Source organism: Nematolebias whitei, chromosome 1 (assembly GCF_014905685.2).
Source record: "Nematolebias whitei isolate Nwh7 chromosome 1, NemWhi1, whole genome shotgun sequence".
NCBI lineage: Eukaryota > Metazoa > Chordata > Actinopteri > Cyprinodontiformes > Rivulidae > Nematolebias > Nematolebias whitei.
In genome coordinates, this window is record NC_056498.1 from 71,220,666 (window position 1) to 71,244,997 (window position 24,332).

Genomic DNA, 24,332 nt, shown 5'->3' on the forward strand with positions numbered 1-24,332 from the left:
TTGTTTAAAAAAGTAGTAAAAGCTTAATTTAAAAGAAGTATTTTGGGTTTGGGCCTGTAATTACAGTTAATTGGTCAGGTCGGGGCCGGGTCGGATTTTTTAGGCCCGAATGCAACTCCAGGCTCATTTCTTGTACAATGGTAGGGAAAACACTGGATTTATGCACAATTATAATAAAATGACATATCTCCAAAATATCAATAATGATCATACACTTTTAAGCATGCTAAGCTCTCAAACAGCTCACCCTCAATGGAGACATGTGACTGCATTAACATACATAATCTGAATTGAGACAAGGAATTTAGTTAATGTTTTTCTTAGTTCATATCTTTGATCTTATTACTGTTTTTCTTTTACATTTTATTGTTGGATGTAACTGGGATCCTGTATACACAATTTCGTTCCACCACATGTACCACATGTGTGAATGACAAATGAAGAACCTCCGACTCTGAATTGAAGAGAGGAATCAAAAAGTAAACCAATGTGTTGGTGAAACATTACAACCTAAAACTGGTCGTCCTTATTTTTCTGAGCAAACAAGACACAGCATGAAGGAGGGAAAACATTACAAGTTCAGAAATTATATAAGCTTGATACACAACACTGTGCTAATTAGCATAATGGGTGTTGTATTGGTGAGTGAGAATGGTTGTTTGTCTCGTTTGTTTATGTGGCTCTGTGATGGACTGGAGACCTGTCCAAGGTGTACCCCAACCCTCGCACTGTGACTGGTGGATAACGGTACCAGTGACCCCCGTGACCTGAAACGAAAAAAGCGGAGTGACTCCTGTGACGGACGGCTGGAGCAATGATGCTAAAAGAAACATATTATAAATGCTGGTCATAAAATTAGAATATCGTAGAAAAAGTTGATTTATTTCAGTAATTCCATGCAAAAAGTGAAATTTGTATATTATATTCATTCAATACACACAGACTGATTATATTTCAAATGTTTATTTCTTTTAATGTTGATGATTATTACTGACAACTAATGAAAACCTGAAAATCGGGATCTCAGAAAATTAGAATATTACTTAAGACCAATAAAAAATATTTTTAGAAATGTTGGCCAACTGAAAAGTATGAACATGAAAAGTATGAGCATATACTGCACTCAATACATAGTTGGAGTTCCTTTTGTCTGGATTACTGCAGCAATTGCGGTGTGGCATGGAGTCGATCAGTCTGTGGCAGAGCTCAGGTGTTAAAAGAGTCCAGGTTGCTCTAGTGGTCTTCAGCTCTTCTCAAGTGTTGGGTCTGGCATATCTCATCTTCCTCTTCACAATACACCATAGATTTTCTATGGGGTTAAGGTCAGGCGAGTTTGCTGGCCAATTAAGAACAGGGATACCATGGACCTTAAACCAGGTACTGGTAACTTTGGAACTGTGTGCAGGTGCCAAGTCCTGTTGGAAAATGAAATGTGCATCTCCATAAAGTTGATCAGCAGCAGGAAGCATGAAGTGCTCTAAAACTTCCTGGTAGATGGCTGCATTGACCTTGGACCTCAGGAAACAAAGTGGACCAACACCAGCAGATGACACGGCCCCCCAAACCATCACTGACTGTGGAAACTTGACACTGGACCTCAAGCAACGTGGATTCTGTGCCTCTCCTCTCTTCCTCTAGACTCTGGGACTTTGATTTCCAAAGGAAATGCAAAAATTTACTTTCATCAGAGAACATAACTTTGGTCCACTCAGCAGCAGACCCAAGCGAGACAATTCTGACATTGTCTCTTGTTCAAGAGTGACTTAATACAAAGAATGTGACAGCTGAAACCCCTGTCTTGCATATGTCTGTGCATGGTGGTTCTTGAAGCACTGACTCAAGCTGCAGTTCACTCTTTGTGAATCTCCCCCATATTTTGGAATGGGTTTTGTCTCACAATACTCTCCAGGGTGCGGTTACCCCTATTGCTTGTACACTTTTTTCTACAACAACTTTTCCTTCCCTTCGCCTCTCTAGTACTGTGCTTGGACACAGAGCTCTGTGAACAGCCAGCATCTTTGGCAATGACCTTTTGTGTCTTTCTCTCCTTGTGCAAGGTGTCAATGGTTGTCTTTTGGACACCTGTCAAGTCAGCAGTCTTCCCCATGATTATGTAGTCAACAGAACTAGACAGACCATTTAAAGGCCTTTGCAGGTGTTTTGAGTTAATTAGCTGATTAGACTGTGGCACCAGGTGTCTTCAATATTGAACCTTTTCACAATATTCTAATTTTCTGAGATACTGAATTTGGAGTTTTCATTCGTTGTCAGTTATAATCGTCAACATTAAAAGAAATAAACATTTGAAATATATCAGTCTGTGTGTAATGAATTAATATAATATACAAGTTTCAATTTTTGAACGGAATTAGTGAAATAAATCAACTTTTTCAGGATATTCTAATTTTATGACCAGCACCTGTATACTTGTTAATATGAAAAATATGGAATGTCCAATGATGTTTGCGTGAGCAACTCATTCTTTTCATTTTGTTATGAGGGGAAGGAAAGTTTAAAATATGGGTGATGCAAAGATTTTGCAACACTATATAATATCAATTCTGAGCACAACAAACCTCCGGATTATAATTCTGAACCCACAACATAGTTCACAACAGACAGAAGAAAAGCTGTTTCAGCTTCTATGGAGAATAGGAGCCACAGTTTATAATTCAACTTTTTTCTTCTGTTCTCCAAGTGTTCACACTTGCTAGTGATGGTCCTTCTGGATGCTGTTTTGTAGAAAAATGGCTTTAAAAAGGTGCCATACATGGGTAAACCTTGCAATTAAATAACACAAAGTTGGCATTCCTAAAGCCAGTATCTCAATTGGTGACTAGAGTGCAAACATCAAACTCCAAAACATCTTAAAATGCTTGCAAAAGTTCCAAATTTCCTCCTGTGAGTTGCAGAAGCCTGCAGTCATGTCACTTGAATTTTGAACATGTTCAAACAGGAGTACTGCATATGAACATGTTCAAACAGGAGTATTGCATATGGCGCTTTGTACATCTGTCAACAAACTGTTTTACAGCAATCAATGTCCCAGAAAAAAACGTCCTAGCTTTTGTAGTGATGTAGGGTTAGGTTAGCTTAGAAGCTCCACTACAATCAATATTTAATAACGGGTTCTCTCTTTTTCGAGCTACTTGACAGATATGTGACAGAGGTACTGTGTGGGAGATGGTCTAATCAGTGACATGAGACGTTAATTTTCTTTGACCCATCAAAATAAATGTGGTCATTTATTAACAGAATCAAAATTGAACATCAAAACATTGTACACTTGATTATTCTGATCGGCTCTGATTAATAAAACTTGGCACGTTTTACTTAATAAAAACAACAGACATATCCTTAGATCTTAAATTAATGTCTGCAGACTTTTAGCTTATCTTTTACTGGCAGAGAGAAGAGTTTTAAAGATGGGAAATGAAGGAGTTTAAATGGAGGGAAAAGATGGATGAGGGAAAGTGTGTTGACGAAGAACGGCACCCTCCATCCGAACCCAGCTCAGCCTCGGTACACTGGTAGTGAAGCGACTCGTTACCTTTGCAGAAGATAGGTCAGCTCCGGTACGGAGTTCCATTTCAACGCTACCTTTCAGCATCTCCTTAGGATGGCTGAGAATCGTCCGAAGTAGTGACGGTACTCCGTTCAACAACACGCTCACCTCACGGGTGGACTCACATGAGCTGTGAGTCCGTCATAGGTTCCACTCAGATGTGGAAGATTCCATAATCCCAACTAGACTCGGAAGAACTCCCAACTAACTCCAGCACTTCAGAACTTTTGGAACTTCTGTCCTGCTGTTCGGAACTTCTGTTCTCTCCCCGAACTTCTGTTCTCCCCCCAGAACAAACTGGAACTAGGAAGTGTCGACTTTTAAAGAGTTCTGCTTCCGGTCACTTTTAGGAAGTCCTGATTGGTTGAAAGAACCAACAGGGGTGTGGTTTTAGTGACGTCAGAGGGTCACTACAAGTCAGAAAAACAGCGGAGATGTTTAGGAACAGACAGAGAAATGTTTTGGAGAAATGACAGACTTACAGGTGCCAGTTTATCTTGTTTCTGTCTGAGAGGTTTAAAAACATGACAGTTCGTTCCAATAACTTGTTTGCGACTGTCTCCGACTTTTGACCGACATCACACCTTTCTCATTTCAGACGGAAGATCAAAAAATGCATAATTACTTTGTAACAGACATTTAACTTGATTTCTACTTTGAATGCGGATTAAAAAAATCATTAATACTGTTTCACAGTTGATTTAAAATGAGTGGTTCACTTCAACATTTAAAATGATATGAACTAAACACACTTTTGATTATCAAGATATTGTAAAATAGTAATGATAATATGAAAGAGAGAGTGTTCTTTCAATTGATTAGTTCAGGATACAATTAGAAAGTCTCTGGATGAGCTAATTTGTATTTCTGGATTCAAATCAATGAAATAACAGTTCCTGTCCCATGAAGGTCTTCAGAGGCAGGTCTTGACTGGAGGCTTAGTTCATTACACTTTCAACATTGCGTCTCACATAGGGCTGGGCCATATCATATTTTCACGATAGTATCTGTAAATAAAGCTTGCCCGGGCAAATGAATGATATCATGATATGCTAATTTCATGACGTAATACGTCAGGGCGCCCCGCCCCTTTAACAGAACTGAGCGTGTCGAATGACCACACCGAATTGTGCACTCCCCCTCCACCTGTCGGTACTGGTGTAATGCTAATTAGTTAGCATTACACCTAGCTAAAAAGCTAAAAACAAAACGCGCAGCTCAGCTGTCTCGCCATCCAGCTCTAAGCTGCCACTCGGTCTTATTTTTTCTCCCCACTCCGCTCTGGGCTGCCGGTGCGGGCTGCGTCTCCCCCGCTCTAAACTGCAGGTACAAACACGCGCAGCTAAACTGTCTCTTGAGATCCACAGTCCATGGACCAAGAACAGAGTCAGGTGATCAGAGACAGAGCATCAGAGAAATGAATCATTCCTGCAGGAACAGAGGAAGCTGAAACACCACAAGCTTCAGGGTCAGCTGATCACCTTGTTACAAGTTCTGGAAGTTATAGCTCATTTAAAGGCAACATACATTTTGTTACATTTATGCTCAACAGATTTTAAGCTTCATTTCATTTAGTTATATTGGGAGACTTCACCTGCACTTTAATTTTTGTGGTGGATTTTGTTGATCTATATTTTGTGCAGACTTTTTCAATCTAATAACAGAAGGATCATTTTTATTTTTATACTTTGAGACTGAATACTTTACTAAATAAAATAATTTCAGTAAAATTACCCCTTTTTTTATTTTTTTATAAGACTGCAAAGTAACACGTTATGTTAATTTTGTCAAATAAATAACTATGATTTATGTTTTTTTTTGTTATATCATGAAATTTATCGTTATTGTCAGAATGCTCTGAAATATATTATATTTGAGACATATCGCCCACCCCTAGTCTCACACTTACTGCACAATGCCTTAACAGATCAGATGTTGCTGTGCACATCACACCTGTTGATTTCAATTTATTATATTTTTAGAGTTGTGGCAGCTCGGTCTGTCAGTGCCGTGCTCTTGTAAAACTGAGGCTGTGGGTTTGAGCCCAGGTTGCGTCATGAAAGGTATCCAGCATGAAACAATTGCCAAATCTTTCATGCAAGTTCACTCAATGTGGCGAACTCTGAAAAGGGGAGAGGCTGAAAGAAGAACAGGAATACTGCATACATTATTTGCCCGTTGACAAACTGTTACTGGTATACACCAATTTACAGCTGTGGCTCAGACAAAGAGAAATGTTGTCTAGTGTTGGTACAAATGTGTATCAAGTTTTGTTAAATGATCTTGAGCAAATCAGAAGACACGGATGGGACATGCAAAAGTTTACAAATGGAAACAATACTATAGTACGTCTGCCACAGGTGCATAAAAAAGTTATGCAATAAAATTTATCTTCAAACAGCAGCAGAGTTCATTGCATGGATCTCAAACTTAACTTGATTTATCTTCAATAAATTCAAGGGAGTTAGAGCTGTAGTTTAGCACCTGCATAGGACTCGCATATGATAAGAAATCGAGGCTACTGCCCCAAATGTTCATGTTTAAAAACCACACTGACAATAACCAAAACGATTACAGAACAGTCTAAATGTGCCCAAATTCAATTCCTAAGTGTTTTCCAGTAGATTAAATAAAACATAGTGGAAGTTGCCAAGGTGGGCAACATGTGGAGGAGGTGGGCAACAAAATAATGTGCACAGTTTAGAAGACAACTTTGGACTCTGCGCTAAAATCAACAGTTTAAATTTAATTTTTTACAAAAGCTGGCTTCTTAAAACAGTCACATGACTCTGGTCACACACACCCAGAACTCAATAAGACTGGAGGGACTGAGATGGGGTAGAGGCAAGGCAGCCGACTTGGGACCAGAAAGTCACGATTCAACTCCCCGCCATTCCCACATGTTGCAGTGTCTCTGAGCAAGACACCCAATCCCTAATTGCGCCCTGGACACTCAATACCTGCCCACTGCTCCACCTGGGTGTATCCCAGGTGTGATGGGTTAAATGCAGAGAACTAATATCATCATTGTATGGAAACATACGATGACAACAAACAGCACTTAGATTTTTCTCTACTTCGGAGTTCTCAACATGTCTCCTACAGTTAGTCCAGTGAAATAAAACTCTAATCAACCAATTTAGGCTGCTTAGGGTTAAAGTGTCACCGTGTACAGACACGAACATTGCCTTACAAGTTTGCACAAAACTTATAATGAAGTTTGAAATTAGGGCATTTCAAGTAAAGTTGCTCTCAAACAGAAACCTTCTCAGTCTTAAATAGGTCACAAGTGAAACAAGGCTGTAGTGGGAGTGTGCACTACAGGGAGGGCCTAGCACTTTGTACATTAGACTGATTACCAGTACTCTGATAAATGTTCAGCTTGCCTCCATGGGCCAAACTGAGCACAAAGCAGGGCACAACATTGATGGTGTGTATTTATAGCTGTTCCATCATCAGAAAACCCCCAACTCACCACACCAACAGAGGCCCAGGCTCCCGCCCTCAGGGAAACCCCTAGCAACAAGGAACTCCAGCAAGCTGCCCGCCGTTTATTTTTATTATGGGTGGCCGCACCCGTTATGGGTGGCTGCTTGCAACAGTTTCAGGCATGCAGTTTTTTTTTTCTTCGTCTTTTTTGAGATTAGGATGCACAGAGTGAAATTATGCATGCTCTTCAGCAGTGTGAACTGAAAATGAGCATGTGCTGGGAGGAGTGTGTCTGTGTGGTTTATATGCACAAATTCATGTGCTTTTACAAGTAAGCCATTTAACTTTACCAGATATTAGTTAACATAATGTACAAGCCTTTCAGAACAGGAAGATAAAAGTGTCATGCTGATGAGGACATCAACCATCAGAGCTGTGAAGTAAAAGGTTCAGGAACTGGACTTTACTGGTTCATGTCACATTGAGGTCAGTAAGGTGCAGCAAGTGGGTCAGAGCAAACATCTTCACAGCTAGTCTCTGCCTGTCCAAGCATCTGATAAGTTAAACAGCTGCTCCACTGGTTGAGAGTAAGAGAGCCAAAAGAAGAATGAAAGAACGTCAAGAGGGAGAAGAAATAAGACATTTTTTTCTTAATGCCTTCTAAAACCCTTTGGGGGAAAGGAATAGTTTCTCAATTATTTTATGGCTGCATTCAATATTTGCCTGTTTTGTCAAACATTTTCCCAAGTCAAATATCAGTAATAAAACTATTTTCTGTTTTTATTCAATTCAAATAGTTGGACTTGGTGTCTATTGTAGAGCTAAATAGCAAAACAGGGCACAAGATAGTTAACAAGAGTAAATCAATAAAAACCACAATGATAACAGGACAGTGCAGGCAGGGTGAGCACAACATGCATGATGGAAAAGGAAAGACGATCTAAAGAGAGAGCACCGAGAGCCTCGATTAATTCAGTTTACGGTCATGATTCACCTCCCCTCTCTGTGGTGCCATAATACTGAGGGATGCCTGGAAGGCCAGGCAGGCCAAGGTCCTGTCCTCCACTAAGTATGGACAAGCTTCAGTGCTGTTCTGTCCACAGTCCTTTTTTTATTATGCCTTGTGTCAAACGTGACAATGAAATAAGTTGTTGCACAAACTAAGAAACAAAATATAAATAACAGCCTCCACTCACTGAAATAATGCATATTGCCTGCCACTTTTCATGCCAGAGTTTCAAACTAAAATTGTCTTATAGTTGGGCAGCATGATGACTTAGTAGCTAGCACTGTTGCCTCCCAGTAAGAAGGTACTGGATTCAATCCCCAGTTTGGACTTGGGGTCTCTCTGTGTAGAGTTTGGGGCAGGTCAACGTCTGCTCGTGTTTCTCCTCGTTTTTGTGTAGGTTTTCTCAGAGTACCATGGTTTCTTCCCACAGTCCAAAAACGTGTTAGGTTGCCCTCAGGCCCAGGTTTCCCTTGCAAAAGAGATCTGTGATCTAATTGGGATCTGCTGGTTTAAATACAGGTTAATAATAATTAAAAAAAATAAAAAAGTTAAGCAGGGGTGGACATAAGCGGTTGTGTAAGACATACTATTTTCATCTCGGACAACCCGATTTCCATTTTCCAACGAGGACACCCCCGCTATCCTAACCGAAGGTGATGGTGTAATAAATCATTGAGCGTCCACGTATGTGTTCGCATGTGACCAATTCATTGCAGCCGTGGGAGATCCCTGAACTGATACACCAGCGCTCCACCGCCCCATCCTCCCATATTGTGCCCCCAATCCCCAGGACGTTTGTATCTAAAAGAGGAAACACGGACACAGGCTGAGCGCAGGAGTGTCTGCAGCTTTAGTTCTTCTAATTAAACAATATTAAAACTAAAATAAACATTTATATGCCCCAGATTATGACAAAGATGTGTCTCCCCGTTTTATTTTCATTCCCCAAACGAACAAAGTTCTCCATGAGAGCCCATTTCAGGTTTGTGTAGTTTATCAAACAAATCTGTTAAATTCAGTACTACACATTCAAGTCTTCCACAAAGAAGAATCCACCCAGAGGACCCGACTCAACCTTATTAGATTTATCTAGATTACTGAGCATGCATCAGGTCATTTCTACACAGTGTTTAAGCAACAACATATTTGGGCTGTTTGGATGAGCTAAACTTGATTATATTTAGAATCATACTGCAAGTTAACTATACTGTGACAAATGTAATTTAATAAATGATGAAATTTTTATGTATTTTTTCCCCTTTTCTTCTTTCGCCTGCTCCCTTCTTCAGGGGTCGCCTCAGTAAACTAACTCGCACAAAGACATGGCAATTAATTTTACATGTGATGCCCTTACTGATACAACCACAGACCACCGAGCTACCACAGCTCTCTGTGTGGAGCAGAGAGCTGCTATCTGGGGTGCCTGGGAGAGCAGATGGTGGGGTTAAGGGCCTTGCTCAAGGGCCCAGAGTGGGACAAATGAGGGTGGAGGCAGGTGTGTATGCTTCACCTTTCCCACCCACATTAATGATCAAATAAATAGATTAAATTACTATGAGCTGAAATCCTGTAAAATAATTCCTTTGAATGTATTAATTATTTTAAGGGAAAAATCTGTGTCTGGCAAAAAAAAAAAAAAAGGAGGTGGGGGGGTGCTTACCTCTAGATATAGAAAAAATTTCAGTCAAAATATTTATTTCTGCTTTAATCCCTGCCTTAAATATGCTGCGAGTGCCTCTTTTGCAAAGTCTGATGACGAGGAAGAGGAGAGCGAGGAAGTTCCACTCGAGAAGCTCCTGTAAGATGCTACCACTCAGGAGTTTGCAAATGTCAAGCCGTCCACAAGATGGCTGACAGAGCATTTGGATTTAGTAAACTTTGTATATAGTATGCAGTGCTTCCCCTGGATAACTTGTCATGGCGGTGCGTTCATCTCATCTGTGATTTTTGTCGGGGGTGGGGGGTGGAAGACACGTCTGACCTGCCGTCTGTGTCGACAGGTTTCGAGAAGCGAGGATTTCAGTGCGAGAGAAGAACTGCCTTTAGCTTTTTAGCTAGCACGCCTGTATTGCACTTAGCGCCATGTCAGTGCCGAGGTGGGGCGCTCGGTTCTGTTGACGGAGCAGGGTGTCCCGCTTGTATAATGGTAGGGGAACACTGGTATGTACTTATTAAATTACATTTTTTCTTGAGATTTTTTTGCCTTCATTGTAAAGATTGCGGACAACCAAACATTTTAGCGGACAACAAGAGTTTATCAACTGGACAACCCGGAAAATTCCTTTTGTCTACCCGTTAAGAAATGCTGTAGCTCTTTTGACCAAACCTTGAAAATATGCACAATATCAGGTAATTTTGCAATATAATGAAAAAAACAGTGCTTGGAGTATGTGTTGTGAAAGATTGTCCGCTACTATCACACCAAATTTTAACTAAGATGAACTAACATGATTAACTAACATGGTGCACTAAGATTCATAACTGGCTGTGATTATCGTACCCATCACTACACCCTGTATTCACTGGTTAACTGGACATCATTAACTTCATGCATATTCTCTCACCGATACATTTTCATCTTTAAATCACTTCTTGATCTGCTGCCTTCATACATCTCCTCCTACACGTCTCTGTGTGAGTGCAGCTACAGCGTGCGCTCTCAGGACATTATTACCTGCAGTGTTCCCTCCGTGCAGACTGAACTTGGCAAAAGGGCCTTCTCCTACTCCGCTCCTGTTTCCTGTAATATCTTACAAAAATATCTGAAGCTCTCGACCTTGAAATCTCTAAATGGCTTTAAAAATCTGTTGGACTCCTGGCAGGGGCCAATGCAGACATGTTCCTGTTTTTAGTTTTCTACATTCGCTTTATAATCTAGCTGTTTGTTATTTTTTGACGTCTTATTTGAAAAAATAAAATAAAATCTGTATGCCTTTTATAACCGTTTATTGTTGTCGCTGTTGTCCATTGTTGTCATTATTCTTTGTTGAAATCAGGTCTCTCCTATAAATGAGTCCTCGAGGCTCAGTGAGAATTACTGGACTAAATAAAGGTTGAATGAAACTAAATATCTGTAAATTTACTAATAAGCAGCTGTTTTGTGTAGGCTAAGACTATTTAGCTGTAGTGGCCATCTTTAGTTGGGTTAACTCCAAAAGGCTGTCAGTTGTACATATGATTACTTTTCTGACAGTCATTAAAACTCATTCAGGGATGAGATCATTCTTATGCTAAGAGACACACAAGGTGGACTCCTAAAAGCTAATTCCATCCATCTAATGAAAGGTTTGAAGCTAAATTATGCTCAGTGTGTTGTACTCAAAGTATGAGTTTAGGACCGTGCTCATTTATTACCACATCCAACTTTAGGTCATTGTTAAAGAATTTCCGGTATGAATATTTTTTTGTGGTTCTATATTACGGCTGAGATGGCTAAGAACATCTTTCCCTCCTGCTTTTGAGAACACGCCCACAACAATCTTATCTCAGCCCGGAGGCCGTCTCGCTGTCTCCCAGTGCCTCCTTGGCATTGCTGCCATGACAACATGCACAAAACATTATCTTATCTCCATCTGGAGGCCGACTTGCCGATAGCCACGGGTCATGTCTGTGCTGCTGACTGCAGCTGGCTACAGGAAGAGGGACTGCACTGAACTCTGGTTGCTGGATAAACGTCTGCAAAGCTAGCGAGAGATTTTTTCCCTCAGTCATATATGTAAAACTGAATTATAGCCATTTATGTGTTTATCTAAATCCACTCAGTGATACGCGAGGTATTTTGCTATTGGTATAGACATGCACAAAAGCAAATCACTCTCCTTCAGTGGCAGGTAAATAAATAAAATCCTCATTTACAATTATTTTTTACAGCTTCTGATTTAAAATAATTTATTCTAAAACAAATAAAAATTGTAGTTGAATCAAGACTTTAGCATATGGTGATTATTATCATTTTAAAGAACAGTTAAATCTCACCTCTGCCTCCTACATACCTTTTAAAAGTGTAACACCAAAAGTCTCACCAACTACTGTCAAAGCTTTGATGTAAAAACTATCATTTGTGTAAATGCATTATGACATCAGTCCAGGCAGCAGCAAGTCCCTCAGTGCTCATTAAAACACAAGCCACTGCTCATCCTTACAGTTTGGCCCTGAAGTGTAAAATGATCCATTTGCACCAGAGGTGGTGAGAAATCTGCATCTCTTAGGACTTTTTAACCCAAAGGGACTTGAGACATTAAGTTCATGTACAATGATGTAGAAAAAATGAAAGATGTTAAAAAATAAGTCATTTTTATACACATCAAAACAACTTTAACACCCCTACATGACAGCTATCCTGTGAATATGAACTTTAATTTGAGTTAAAAAATAAATGTATTAAAAATAACTGCCAAATGATACTAAAATAAATAAGTAATTTGAATATGGGCTTTACCAAGAAATTATACATTTACAACACCAGAAAAACTACATATGGTGGCGCTCATGGACACAAAGAAACAAATCTACAATGTTTCTCTTGTTTTAGGGAAAAACAAAAAATAAAAAACTAGGATCTGTTCTTGCTAATCAACAACTCAGACCAAAATCTTATACTGAATAAACACTTCAAAATAAAATGACCATCATTCTCATTACATTTGAAGAAAGTACAGATTCAAAATACTTACAATGTGAGCACATCTCCAGGGGGTAACTGGCTTCATTTCCCTGAGAAAGACAGAAAAAAGGAAGTTATGTAACTAAACCAATAAAATTTAGGATATCCACGTTTACAGTGGAAGTGTTAAAAAAAAATTAACAGAGTTGTGCACACAACAGGTTAAAATCTCCCATATTTACTCCGACAGAGCTGTAGTTAATCTAATCAAGAGATGACAAAAAATGCAACTAACGGTTCTGAACAGTGTTATTGCCAAAAATATAATGCAATTCAGATATCTGAATGTACGGTCATTACAGAAGCATCAGTAAAGGCTGCTCAGTCTCATTTGACAGCTGTGTGATTGTATCAGCATAAAGACAGGATAACTGACCTTTGAGTACAAATATATTTTTGGGTACAGCTTATTCTGCTAATGCCTGTAACTGTGGGAGCTTGAGGAGTCTGTGCAGTATCTTGGCTGTTCCTAGATCTGTTTGTCTGGAAAAAGGTTTCCGAGGTTGTTTCTGGGATCTGTTGGAGCGACTTTTCCAGGTTGGGGATCACAGCCCAGAGTGCTCTGAAGACCAATGGCACCACTGAGGCCTTCACTCTCCACACCTTCATTTCCACTTACAGCCCATGGCATTTATTTATCTTGTGCTGTGACTTCCTGACATTACAGTCACTTAGGATTGTTACATCTATCACCACTACCCTCTTCTGTAGTTTGTGACCAATGAGGCTCCTTGGAAAAACTAAGATACTGCACAAGCCCTCAAGCCCCTACAGTGTCTTGCGAAAGTACTCGGCCCCATTGAACTTTTCAACCTTTTGCCACATTTCAGGCTTCAAACAAAGATATAAAATTTTAATTTTTTGTGAAGAATCAACAACAAGTGGGACACAATCGTGGAGTAGAACGAAATTTATTGGATGCGTCAAACTTTTTTTAACAAATAAAAAACTGAAAAGTGGGGCGTGCAATATTATTCGGCCCCTTTACTTTCAGTGCAGCAAACTCACTCCAGAAGTTCAGTGAGGATCTATGAATGATCCAATGTTGTCCCAAATGACTGATGATGATAAATAGAACCCACCTGTGTGTAATCAAGTCTCCGTATAAATGCACCTGCTCTGTGATAGTTTCAGGGTTCTGTTCAAAGTGCAGAGAGCATCATGAAGACCAAGGAACACACCAGGTAGGTCTGAGATACTGTTGTGGAGAAGTTTAAAGCCGGATTTGGATACAAAAAGATTTCCCAAGCTTTAAACATCCCAAGGAGCACTGTGCAAGCAATCATATTGAAATGGAAGGAGTATCAGACCACTGCAAATCTACCAAGACCCGTCCGTCCCTCTAAACTTTCATCTTGAACAAGGAGAAGACTGATCAGAGATGCAGCCAAGAGGCCCATGATCACTCTGGATGAACTGCAGAGATCTACAGCTGAGGTGGGAGAGTCTGTCCATAGGACAACAATCAGTCGTACACTGCACAAATCTGGCTTTTATGGAAGAGTGGCAAGAAGAAAGCCATTTCTCAAAGATATCCATAAAAAGTGTTGTTTAAAGTTACCCACAAGCACCTGGGTGGCACACCATACATGTGGAACAAGGTGTTCGGGTCAGATGAAACCAAAATCGAACTGTTTGGCCACAATGCAAACAATATGTTTGGTGTAAAAGCAACACAGCTCATCACCCTGAACACACCATCCTCACTGTCAAACATGGTGGTGGCAGCATCATGGTTTGGGCCAGCTTTTCGTCAGCTGGGACAGGGAAGATGGTCAGAATTGATGGGAAGATGGATGGGGCCAAATACAGGACCATTCTGGAAGAAAACCTGTTTGAGTCTGCAAGAGACCTGAGACTGGGACAAAGATTTATCTTCCAACAAGACAATGATCCAAAACATAAAGCCAAATCTACAATGGAATGGTTCACAAATAAACGTATCCAGGTATTGGAATGGCCAAGTCAAAGTCCAGACCTGAATCCAATTGAGAATCTGTGGAAAAAGCTGAAAACTGCTGTTCACAAACAGTTTTTTTTTTTGGATGTTGATTCGAAGAAAAAAATCTGCGTTGGCTACATTTCGTGCTTACATGAATCCCCCAAATACACTGTAGTTGCTATGCCGGGTCATGAGTTGGCGCTGTGAATTTTGTACATTCACCTAATGTGCATGCGTGCTGCCTGGGACTACTCTTAGGTCATTTTCACACTAAGAAAATGTGAATGTCTACTGAGTCCGGTAGACTCAGTTCGGTTCGGGACCAATATTCATGACCTTTCATTTACATTTGAGCTGGTGAGTTTGCATTCACACTGCACTGTGCAGTCGAGTCAACCTGTTGAACCAACCTATTCCCCCGCTCGCCTGTGGGGGCGCTGCACCAAGAACTATTGAAAGAAACGACACAAAAACCTCTGAAGACACATCTTCTTCTTCTGTAAATAAAAATAAAAACGAAGTGGCATCAAGTTTTAGCAGTTTTAGGAGTTATATTTTGTCATTTTTCAAAAATGGACTTAGCATGAGTACAAGATGAGACAGAAGACCCTGGAGAATATTGTTTTTCACACAAGACAGCTGACTGCTCCATATAAGGTCAGAGCAATGCGTGTTTGTTTACCCTGCGGAGCGGGGTCCGGTCTGTTTACATTCACACTGCACTCGAACCGCGCTGGAGTTCGCTTCTACCGGACCGAGACCTAGGTTTTAGCCCGGGCCAGAGTTCACCTTTTTGTTCCGTGATAGAGTTCGATGGCGCGTTCACACCTCCCTAAACGAGTCGGACTTTCAAGGAAAACGAGCTAGAGTTCGATTAAAGCGGACTAAACAGGGCTGGTGTAAATGCACCTTTAGGAAGGACTTTCCTCTGGGCTGAAAGCCCAGCTAATAACAACTTAACAACAAGTTAAAGATGGATTTTGGATACAAGTCAAAGGATTTGACGCCAATTGGACCGCTTCATCAAACAGCTCGACACCGGTCACTGAGCGGACCAGAACTGACGAGGATGATATTGGGCTTTCTACTCGGGTGATAATCAGTAGCCGAGTTACAGCAGGTAAATCAACATTCTTAATAATGTTAGCTTGTGTTTACTTCGGTTACACAACTACCAAGTTTTTATTTTTCCTGCAAGGAGAAGCCATTTCCCCATCAGAGGCGAACCGGTTCCGAAAGAGCAGAGACCTCAGCGGTGCAGGACGACGTCAAAGAGAGATGATGGATCAACTATTCACTTAAATTTCCCCTCAGTTCTTTTTTCCAATCCATTCAATATTTTAAGCTACATTAAGCAAAGGAGTGACAGCCTAAACAAGCCAGATAAACAACATGGTGTCAGTAGTCAGAACGACAACAGAGAAGAAGGGTCCAGTTCAGTTTACAGTTCAGTTAATGTGTTTTAATAGTGTTCAAGTTAATTAGCAGTGTTTATGTGACATAATTTGTGATGTCGAATAAATAAAATAAAAATTAAACCTGGTGTCTTCATTTTCAACTTTAACAACATGCAACATGTTTTGCATTGTTTAAAATCACACAACTTGAATTACATAATGTCCAGATAGCTTCATTACATATCCCACAACTAACAGAAATACTGTTTTATTAGGCACATTTAGTATGTTTTTGTCCAGCGCGACACGTGAAATATACGCCTGCCTCGACAGTCTCGTTCAGCGATATTAGAACTGGATCTGACTGGTGTCTCTTCCCAACACAGATGTCGGTCACAGCAGTTACATTATGGCATAGATTAACTACGAGACACAAAATATATTCCATCAGTTGTAGCACAGAAAGCAGTGTTATACTCGGTCGCCATTGTTGATAGAAATATGCCATCGCGCCGCGAGTGAAATATACACCTGTGCGCATGTGCTTTCACCGCTCTGCGGGAGCTGTATACATAACAGTGGGAAGCTGCCTCACAAACCTCTACACTGAGGTGGGTTGATAAACCTCCAGATTCAAAGAGGGGGGCGACTAGTGTGTAAATGAACAGCTGAACCGCAGAACGAAAGGAGCGGTTTCACTCAAAATATATTCGCTGTGTGAACAGCCCCTAAACTGCGAGTGGAGCAGGGATTGTTCATTTAGTGCCGCTGTTAGCAACCATGAAGCTAAGCTAACACGATCCATACTATACATCGTCCCACTCTAGCTTTACAAAGTGGTGCAGTGGTCATAAAAAGTATTCTAAAATGCGTTCATTTTCTATCCTCCACTATTCACCATAAAGTTATCAAGTGTGTTACAAAGATATGTTAAACAAAGAAAATGCCCTTCCCTGTTCACTGTTTTAACAGTCAGTCATGTATGGTGAAGGCCTAATTAGTATCGACTGCAGCTACCTTTCATAAATACCATTTCACTGATCCACCTCGAGTTTGATACTTGTAGCATTTTTCAAGACGTGTACATACATACTGCTCCAAATAATAAAGAATTACATAAATGCTCTTTAAATAAATGATGCCTTCTCCAGACTGAAAGGCACTATGATGCTGGCTCATATTCAATAACTGCATCCGCATCCCATCTCTTCCAACACTGCAGTGTCAACCAACCCAGTCTGATCGCTGCTGTGGGAGCCAACAAGGAGGCCCAGTTCCAAAGAGGTGGGGGTGTTGGGTTTCTTGTAATTTACTTTTTTTTTTAATTGCTTTATAACAAAACAGCAAAACAACCAACATGTCTGAACACAAACAATGACCGAAACACAACAACACAGCATGACAGAAAAAGAGATTAAAATATATAAATAATAATTAAAAAAAAAAAAACATACATAAACAAGTTTAACCCCTCCCACCTCCCCCACAAACTCCACTTCCCCACATCCCCAGACTTTTGTCACAGACAAGCCCCAGCTCTCATCCACCAGGAAATTTCTCCATTCTGTTACTCAAGTCTTCCATCTCGTACAAGATTCATGTATGGACCCCACAGTTCAATGAATCTCTCCTCCTCATTGTTCAATCTGAAAATCAGTTGTTCATAGCTGGCTATTTTTATTCATTTCTCCCACCCATTCATTGCAGTGTTTCCCCTACTGTTATACAAGGAGGGCGCCCCACCCTGTCAACAGAATAGAGCACCCACAAAATGAAAAAAATGGCACATCTGTGAAATTCAAAGACCTAACCCATCAAACACCACTCCCTTTGCCCATATCGAACATACACCCCCATACAGAACTTAAATGAGTGTGTACTTAAAGCAACCAAGAGTCCCAAGTCTGGGCAGGACCTGGATATCCTTTACTTCACTATATTCTAGTCAAAAAAAAAAAAAGATTCATGCACATAGTGACCGCTTTACACACACATACACACAACTGTATATTAGCTGATATTAAACCCCTCATGTACCCGGAGAACAGAACATTCTCTGGCTCCAAACCTCAGCAAACGCACCAATACATGCCGGTCTCCGTTACCCTACTGACCTGTTCTGTGGGCTTGCCTGATTTCAAAGTTCTGACCTATTTTGATATCCAGTACTTCCTCCCAAAATGTCTGCGAAAACTTTTGCAAGTCTCACCCTTCAGCACCTTCCACTATGTGGACATTATTACGGTGGCCAGCATCTTCTAAATACATTATTTTCTCCTGGAGCTGGGCGATGGTTTTGGTGGCTGTGTCCACCATGACGTCCCAACTTTGGCCTTTATCTTCCAGTATTGCAATACGAGTCTCAGCCATTCGAGCTCCCAGTTTTTCCACTGCTGTTTGAACTGCATCCAAGCCCGATTTTAACAGACGTATCCTGGAAGCAATATTCTATAACAGTGTTTTAATGCTCGTCAGCTCTGCTGTGGTATCCATCTGTGGTGGGTCTGGAGTGGCCACCATGTACTCCTCTGTGCTCTCCCGGGTCTGTCGAGTTAGGCTTCTCAAACAGTACTGCGTAAGGGTTTTCTGGACTTGTTGCATATTAATCTGTAGTCACAATCCTCCACATGTTCAAACTCTGCATTTAGGATATACCCATTGCTAATGAAAGGTACAGTGAACGGCTTTGCATCGATTCCTTCACGCCACCATCTTAGGTGCTCGCTCCATCGGAAGTCGGGGGCGTTGGGTTTCTAAAGCAAAACCAAAGATCCTCTGGGCCAACAAGCAATCGGTCTGAGGAATGCCAAATTCAGACTTTTGTTGGAAAACTGGCAGCTAAGTTTGATCTTCTTGTAGCCAAGTCCACAGAAAAACAAAAAAATATCAGCAGGTCATCTACCGACAGCTGCTCTCCATAAAAAAAAATCTGTACTTAAAGCCCCTTTGTGAAGAATTTTAGATTTAAACTTATTTAGTTTAAGTTTTCAAATTAAAAATATATTTTATACCGTCAGCTAAACCAAGTGCAAAGGGAAAACCCTGTTACAATTAAAGAAAACCCAAATTAATTCTTGTTACTCTTTTTACTCACCAAGTTAGTACATGTATTTATGTCATCCACTGACTATTTGCTGTGCTGCTGTAAAGAGAAGGCTTGCCTCACAGAAGTTGTGGTATTTTAAGAGCACAGAGGAGAAGGAGGTGACACAGGATTAGCCAGGAGATGGACTTAGCATTTGACACCCTACCAGGAGAGCGGAGTCAGTCACTGGTGCAGAGATCAGTGGTTGACAAGTACATGGTTGTCCTTTCTGAAACAATTTGGCACACTGGCTGGGAGTGACCCGTTTTGCAGTGTACAGCTCAATGGGTACCGCACAACTCCACTATTACCAGGGGTTTGGGCGTGTCGTTATGTTCTGCTGCTCTATAATATGACAGTGTGATATCTTATTGATCTGAATCATAACACATTCTTTCACTCACCCATTCGTCAAATGTCGGGCTTGAGTGTCTTGCTTAACACTTTGGCAAGCTGCAGGGGCTGGAGATCGGAACTCCTGACCCACTGGGCCGTGCTGCGCCCCCCACCAAACAAACACTGGTGATCTGAGCATGCACTTTGGAGAACAAATGTCAATATCGACAAAAGTCACTTTTAAATCATTGGTGTAAAACTAATAGTCAAATGACAATTACTACCTATGATCTAAGACAATGCATGTGGATGCTTCTTATTAAAACAGTGCATCAAAGTAATTGTTTATAAAATATTTTATGTAATTTTAACAAACCTATTGGTACCAATGCAAAACGGAGGCTAAATATCTCTTGTTGGAGCTTACTGTGGTCCACACCGCTGATATTTACTCTTGGTAAGGTGCTGCAAGGTCTCTGCAGGTAAATGGATTTAGGGCAAAGAAGATTTGGTTTTGGGGATTACAGGTTTATTATTCAAGGCCCCAATTATCTTATGTAGCCCTCAGAGTAACTCTTGCTATGCCTCTGTAACAAGTCACTTCATGTAGCTCTTGTTTTCCATCTTTGTAGACACATTTTTTCAATAATCAAATATATAGACAGACAGAGAGGAACAGAGACAGAAAGAGGTGCATTAGTTTGTTCATCAATAATACAGGTTTCATTCAGAATTAGTTAGAGCAATGTGAACAAAACAAGTTCTACATAATGATGAAGAGCCTGACAATTTGGCTAGTTCAGTAGCAATACTGCAGCCGACCCAAAAACCCAGCTAATTATAGAACTGCAGAACTCTGAACATGAAAAAGTGAGCACAGTGCACCCAGCTGCAGGCTGAAGAACTTTCCTGAACCTGTGTTAAGTTGGTTGGTTTAGAACCAGTTTGACCTGACTGTTGACAGGAAGAGGGCCGGCACCGGAGGAGGGGGCGTGCCAGAGACCATCATAACATCACCAACATAACTGGTTTGTTCCACTTTAGAGTAAGCTGTTGGGGGAATAATCAGTTTTGTGTTGTGCGTTTCCTTGACTGATGAAGCCTTCTGGATGGAAGGGGAAACGTTTCACCACAAAAAAAAGAAACTGTCCAGATGACCTGACTGAAAAATGTTGGCTTGTATACCTGGATTATTGAGCATGGACTTTGTTGGTCATAAATCAAAGATGCATCTTAATCAGATGTCTGAACCACCTCTACTGACTTTGATAAGGAGCAGCAGCTCTACCCTGAGCTCCAGCTGAATGATGGAGCACCAAATGAAGAAACACCATTTCAGCTGCTTTTATCCAAGATGTATTTCTTCCATTCACAAACCATACCTCACATCCATAGGTGAGGACTGGAACTAGGGCTGCATGATATAGCAAGTATATTTGAGATAAAGTTTGCCCTCATACGCCAACAAAGATTATCACAAATATAGAGTATACATTTTGACAACATTTTTTAAAGTCGACATCCAATTCACTAGTTTAGCTTTTCCCAGTTTCTTTCAATGTATCACGGCTCATTCCCCCTCCCACCCTGAAGTCCCAGGCAAACCCTGTCTCCTCCAGAGTTTCCCCTCCCGTTATCCAATGAGGGCACCCTGCCCTGTCAACAAAAATGAGCGCCTAACCTATCGACAACCTCCCCCAAGACTGTTGCCTAGAACAGGTCACCACAGAACATGTGGCTTCGACCTAGCATTAGTAGCATAGTGCATTCGTAGCAGACGAACTGGGGTATGGGGTCCACAAGGTTATAAAAATAAACTGACTGTACAGTAGTGCCTCAAGTCTAAACTAGTGATTCTAACAAGTGTAGTGAACCTGATCTGACCTCAAATCTGATCAGATGAACAGAGACTGTTATTTCATTGATCTGCATCCAGAAATACAGTTTGAGCCATCTGGGGACTTTCTTTCTTGAATTAATCAAGTAGAAAAGACAATTCTCTATGATCATTACTATTTTACAAATGTTTGATAATCAAATTGTGTTAGTTCACTCAATGTTTACAGGTTGAAGAGAACTACTCATTTTTATTTTACATAAACAGTAAGTAATGATTTTTATTCCTCATTCAAAGAAGAAATCAGGTTAATATGCATTTCTTGATTTTCTGTCTTCAATGAGCCAGGTTGTAAGTATGTTAAGGTTCAGGCTTCGGTCAACTAAAATGTTTACCGAGAAGAAATGTCATGTTTAATCTTTACAGAAGATACAGAAGAGTTTGACTCCACGAAGTCTGGTTTTCTGCAATAATCTTTCGGTCTGTTGTTGAACAATCTCATTCTCTGACCTCGAATTTGATAACATCTTACATCACAAACCACACCTCTATTCTGGTCAATCCACGAATCAGAAAGCTCTAAATTGACCCGGAAGTCAACTCATTTAAAATGTGGCAACTTCCCGGTTCTTGTTAGAGAGTGCACAGAGTCTGATGCTGAAGAGTGCTGAAGAGTGATGGAGTAAAAGACGCTGAGAGAGTCTGATGAGATGAAAGGAGTTCAGAGTTCTTGGATGCAAACGCATTCAGGATGATCCAGAGACGTTTTGGGATTATAACTTCTGTTTGAATAACCTCGCACGACTCTCGAAGGATTTCGGCTGCTCTCAACGGAGACGCTGAAAGAGTCAAGGAAGTATCCTATACCGACGCTGATATATCATCAACCAGGTAACGATTCTACTTTGACCAAGCGTACCGTCGCAAGCTGAGATCTGAAGGAGCGTGCACGTTTCTGGTCAAACAGATTAATTCCCTCACAAATCTCTCTGTAAGATAAATCTCCATTTCCATCTTAAACTCTCCTTCTCCTAAAATCAGTACAGATATTTTAGAGATATCTGAAGCAAAGTCCTCGTTCACCGCCGTGTGATTGATGTCCATTATCTGTGAAACTTGTCTGTTATTATTTTCATATTTTGCCAAATTAATGTAAATGTTTGATGTTAAACTTTGATTCTGAAAATAAATGACCGCATTCATTTGATGGGTCAAAGATAAATAACGTCTCTCGTTACATTTCTGTTGAAATTCAATGCACGACATTTACACAGTCAGAAAGATGAGGAACTCGTGAAAAAGTATGAATATATATCCTATATGACATACTACACAAGATAGTACAAAAAAAAAACTGACTTCATAGCAAATTAAATTAGAACTGTGCATAAAGCATGACATATCAAACAAACTGAAGTTTAATTATGAAACTAGCTCAGGTTCAGCTTGTTCCAGTACCTCTTGGCTGCAGACACACAGTTCATTCAACTTTTATTTATACAGGTTAACCTCATTGAGCCTCAGGCACTCATTTACAAGAGAGACCAGATTTTAACAAAGAGTGATGAAATAAAAAAAAATTAACAAAGAACAGCTAGGTTCTAAGGCAACGTAGAATACTAAAAACAGGAACATGTCTGCATTGATTTTTCCCATGAACTTGGCAGATGTTTGAAGCCACTCAGAGAGGTCGAGGTCGAGAGCTTCAGATCTTTTGCAAGATATTCCAGGAAACAGGAGAGCAGTAGGAGAAGGTCCTTTTGCCTTCCGAGCTGACCAGTGAAAGGAATAAATTCAGATTGAGTAGGCTGGTTGGAAGTGCGGTGTGGATCATCACTTGTGCTAGTGCTTCTCTGTGTAGGGTTTCTGGGGTCTTGTCTTACATGTTGTGTTTTCCCTCATGTTTGCCTGTCACCCCTCAGCTTTTCTCCTCCTGTGTTCCAGCACTGTTGCACCTGTGTCTAATTCTAATCACCGCAGGTGTCACTCATTTCACCTTGTTTGTGTCTGTATATATTCAGCCTCTTGGTGTCTTGTCAGTGTCTCTGGATTGTCCTTGTTCTAAGGCTTCATGACCTGTCTCTCCTTGTGTCCTCCTTTAAAATAAGTTTGCTGCCCCGACAGCATTTTGTTTTGTTTATTTAATTAAATAAACTATTTTACTTATTTACTGGAGCTTCATTCATCTTCCTGCACGTTGGGTCCCCACACACGGAGCCGATCATGATACTCTGAGGCTTTTATCTCTTTTACATTAGCTACAAATAAATCCTTATGTGGGTGGTGCTTGATTACTAGGCAACATATGGTCCCCTTAGCATCACATCATTTCACTACATGCTTAAGCAACTGTGACCCTGGCCTCATACTCCCATCTCAGACATGACATATATGGTTAAATAAGCAATAAAGTAGAATGCAGAATATTTATGTACAGTACATTTTAGTACTACTTCTTGAAGAGCCAACTTCAGGAACCATCTTAAAATTGTACACACATTTCCAACTGACATTCAGTACATCATAAAATGCCAATTATTAAAAACATGGAAGGAATAGAAGGAACTGAGTTGATTCACCAAAGTCCATGCTCAATAGTCCAGGTATAAAGCCAACAATTTTCAGTCAGGACATCTGTACGGTTTCTCTTTTTGTGCTGACGTTTCAACTTCCAACCAGAAGGCTTCATCAGTCTGAGGAAACACCAAACAAAACTGATTCTCCCCCACTTACTCCAAAGTCGGCTCCATCTTTGATGAAACTGCAGCAGTGCATACAGGAGAGAAACTGAAGCTAAAGTATCGATCTCATTACACTGGTATTGATCAATATCAATACCCATGTTGGTATTTGGCTCTACACTTTTAATCCAGGTTACAATAATCCATACTTTTAATCCAGATTACACTCTTCCCTCAAGGACACATTTTACAAAGTAGCTACATATTGTGCAGGTATGAAACATACAATTGTATATATTTTTGTGTACATTTATTTTTTTATTGAAGCTATTTGACTAACTTTTTATTTTTTAATTATTCAATATTTTACTAACAGAATAGTCAAGTA

General features: G+C 40.4%; 1 protein-coding gene across 1 annotated transcript in view; it reads right to left on the minus strand.

The window, feature by feature from the left end:
* Positions 1–24,332, minus strand: part of ppp3r1a (protein phosphatase 3, regulatory subunit B, alpha a) — a 60,995-nt gene that overhangs the window by 26,030 nt on the left and 10,633 nt on the right. The window contains exon 3 of the mRNA XM_037698045.1: positions 12,677–12,716. Within this exon, the coding sequence (XP_037553973.1) occupies positions 12,677–12,716 (40 nt within the window). The remainder of the gene's footprint in view (positions 1–12,676; positions 12,717–24,332) is intronic.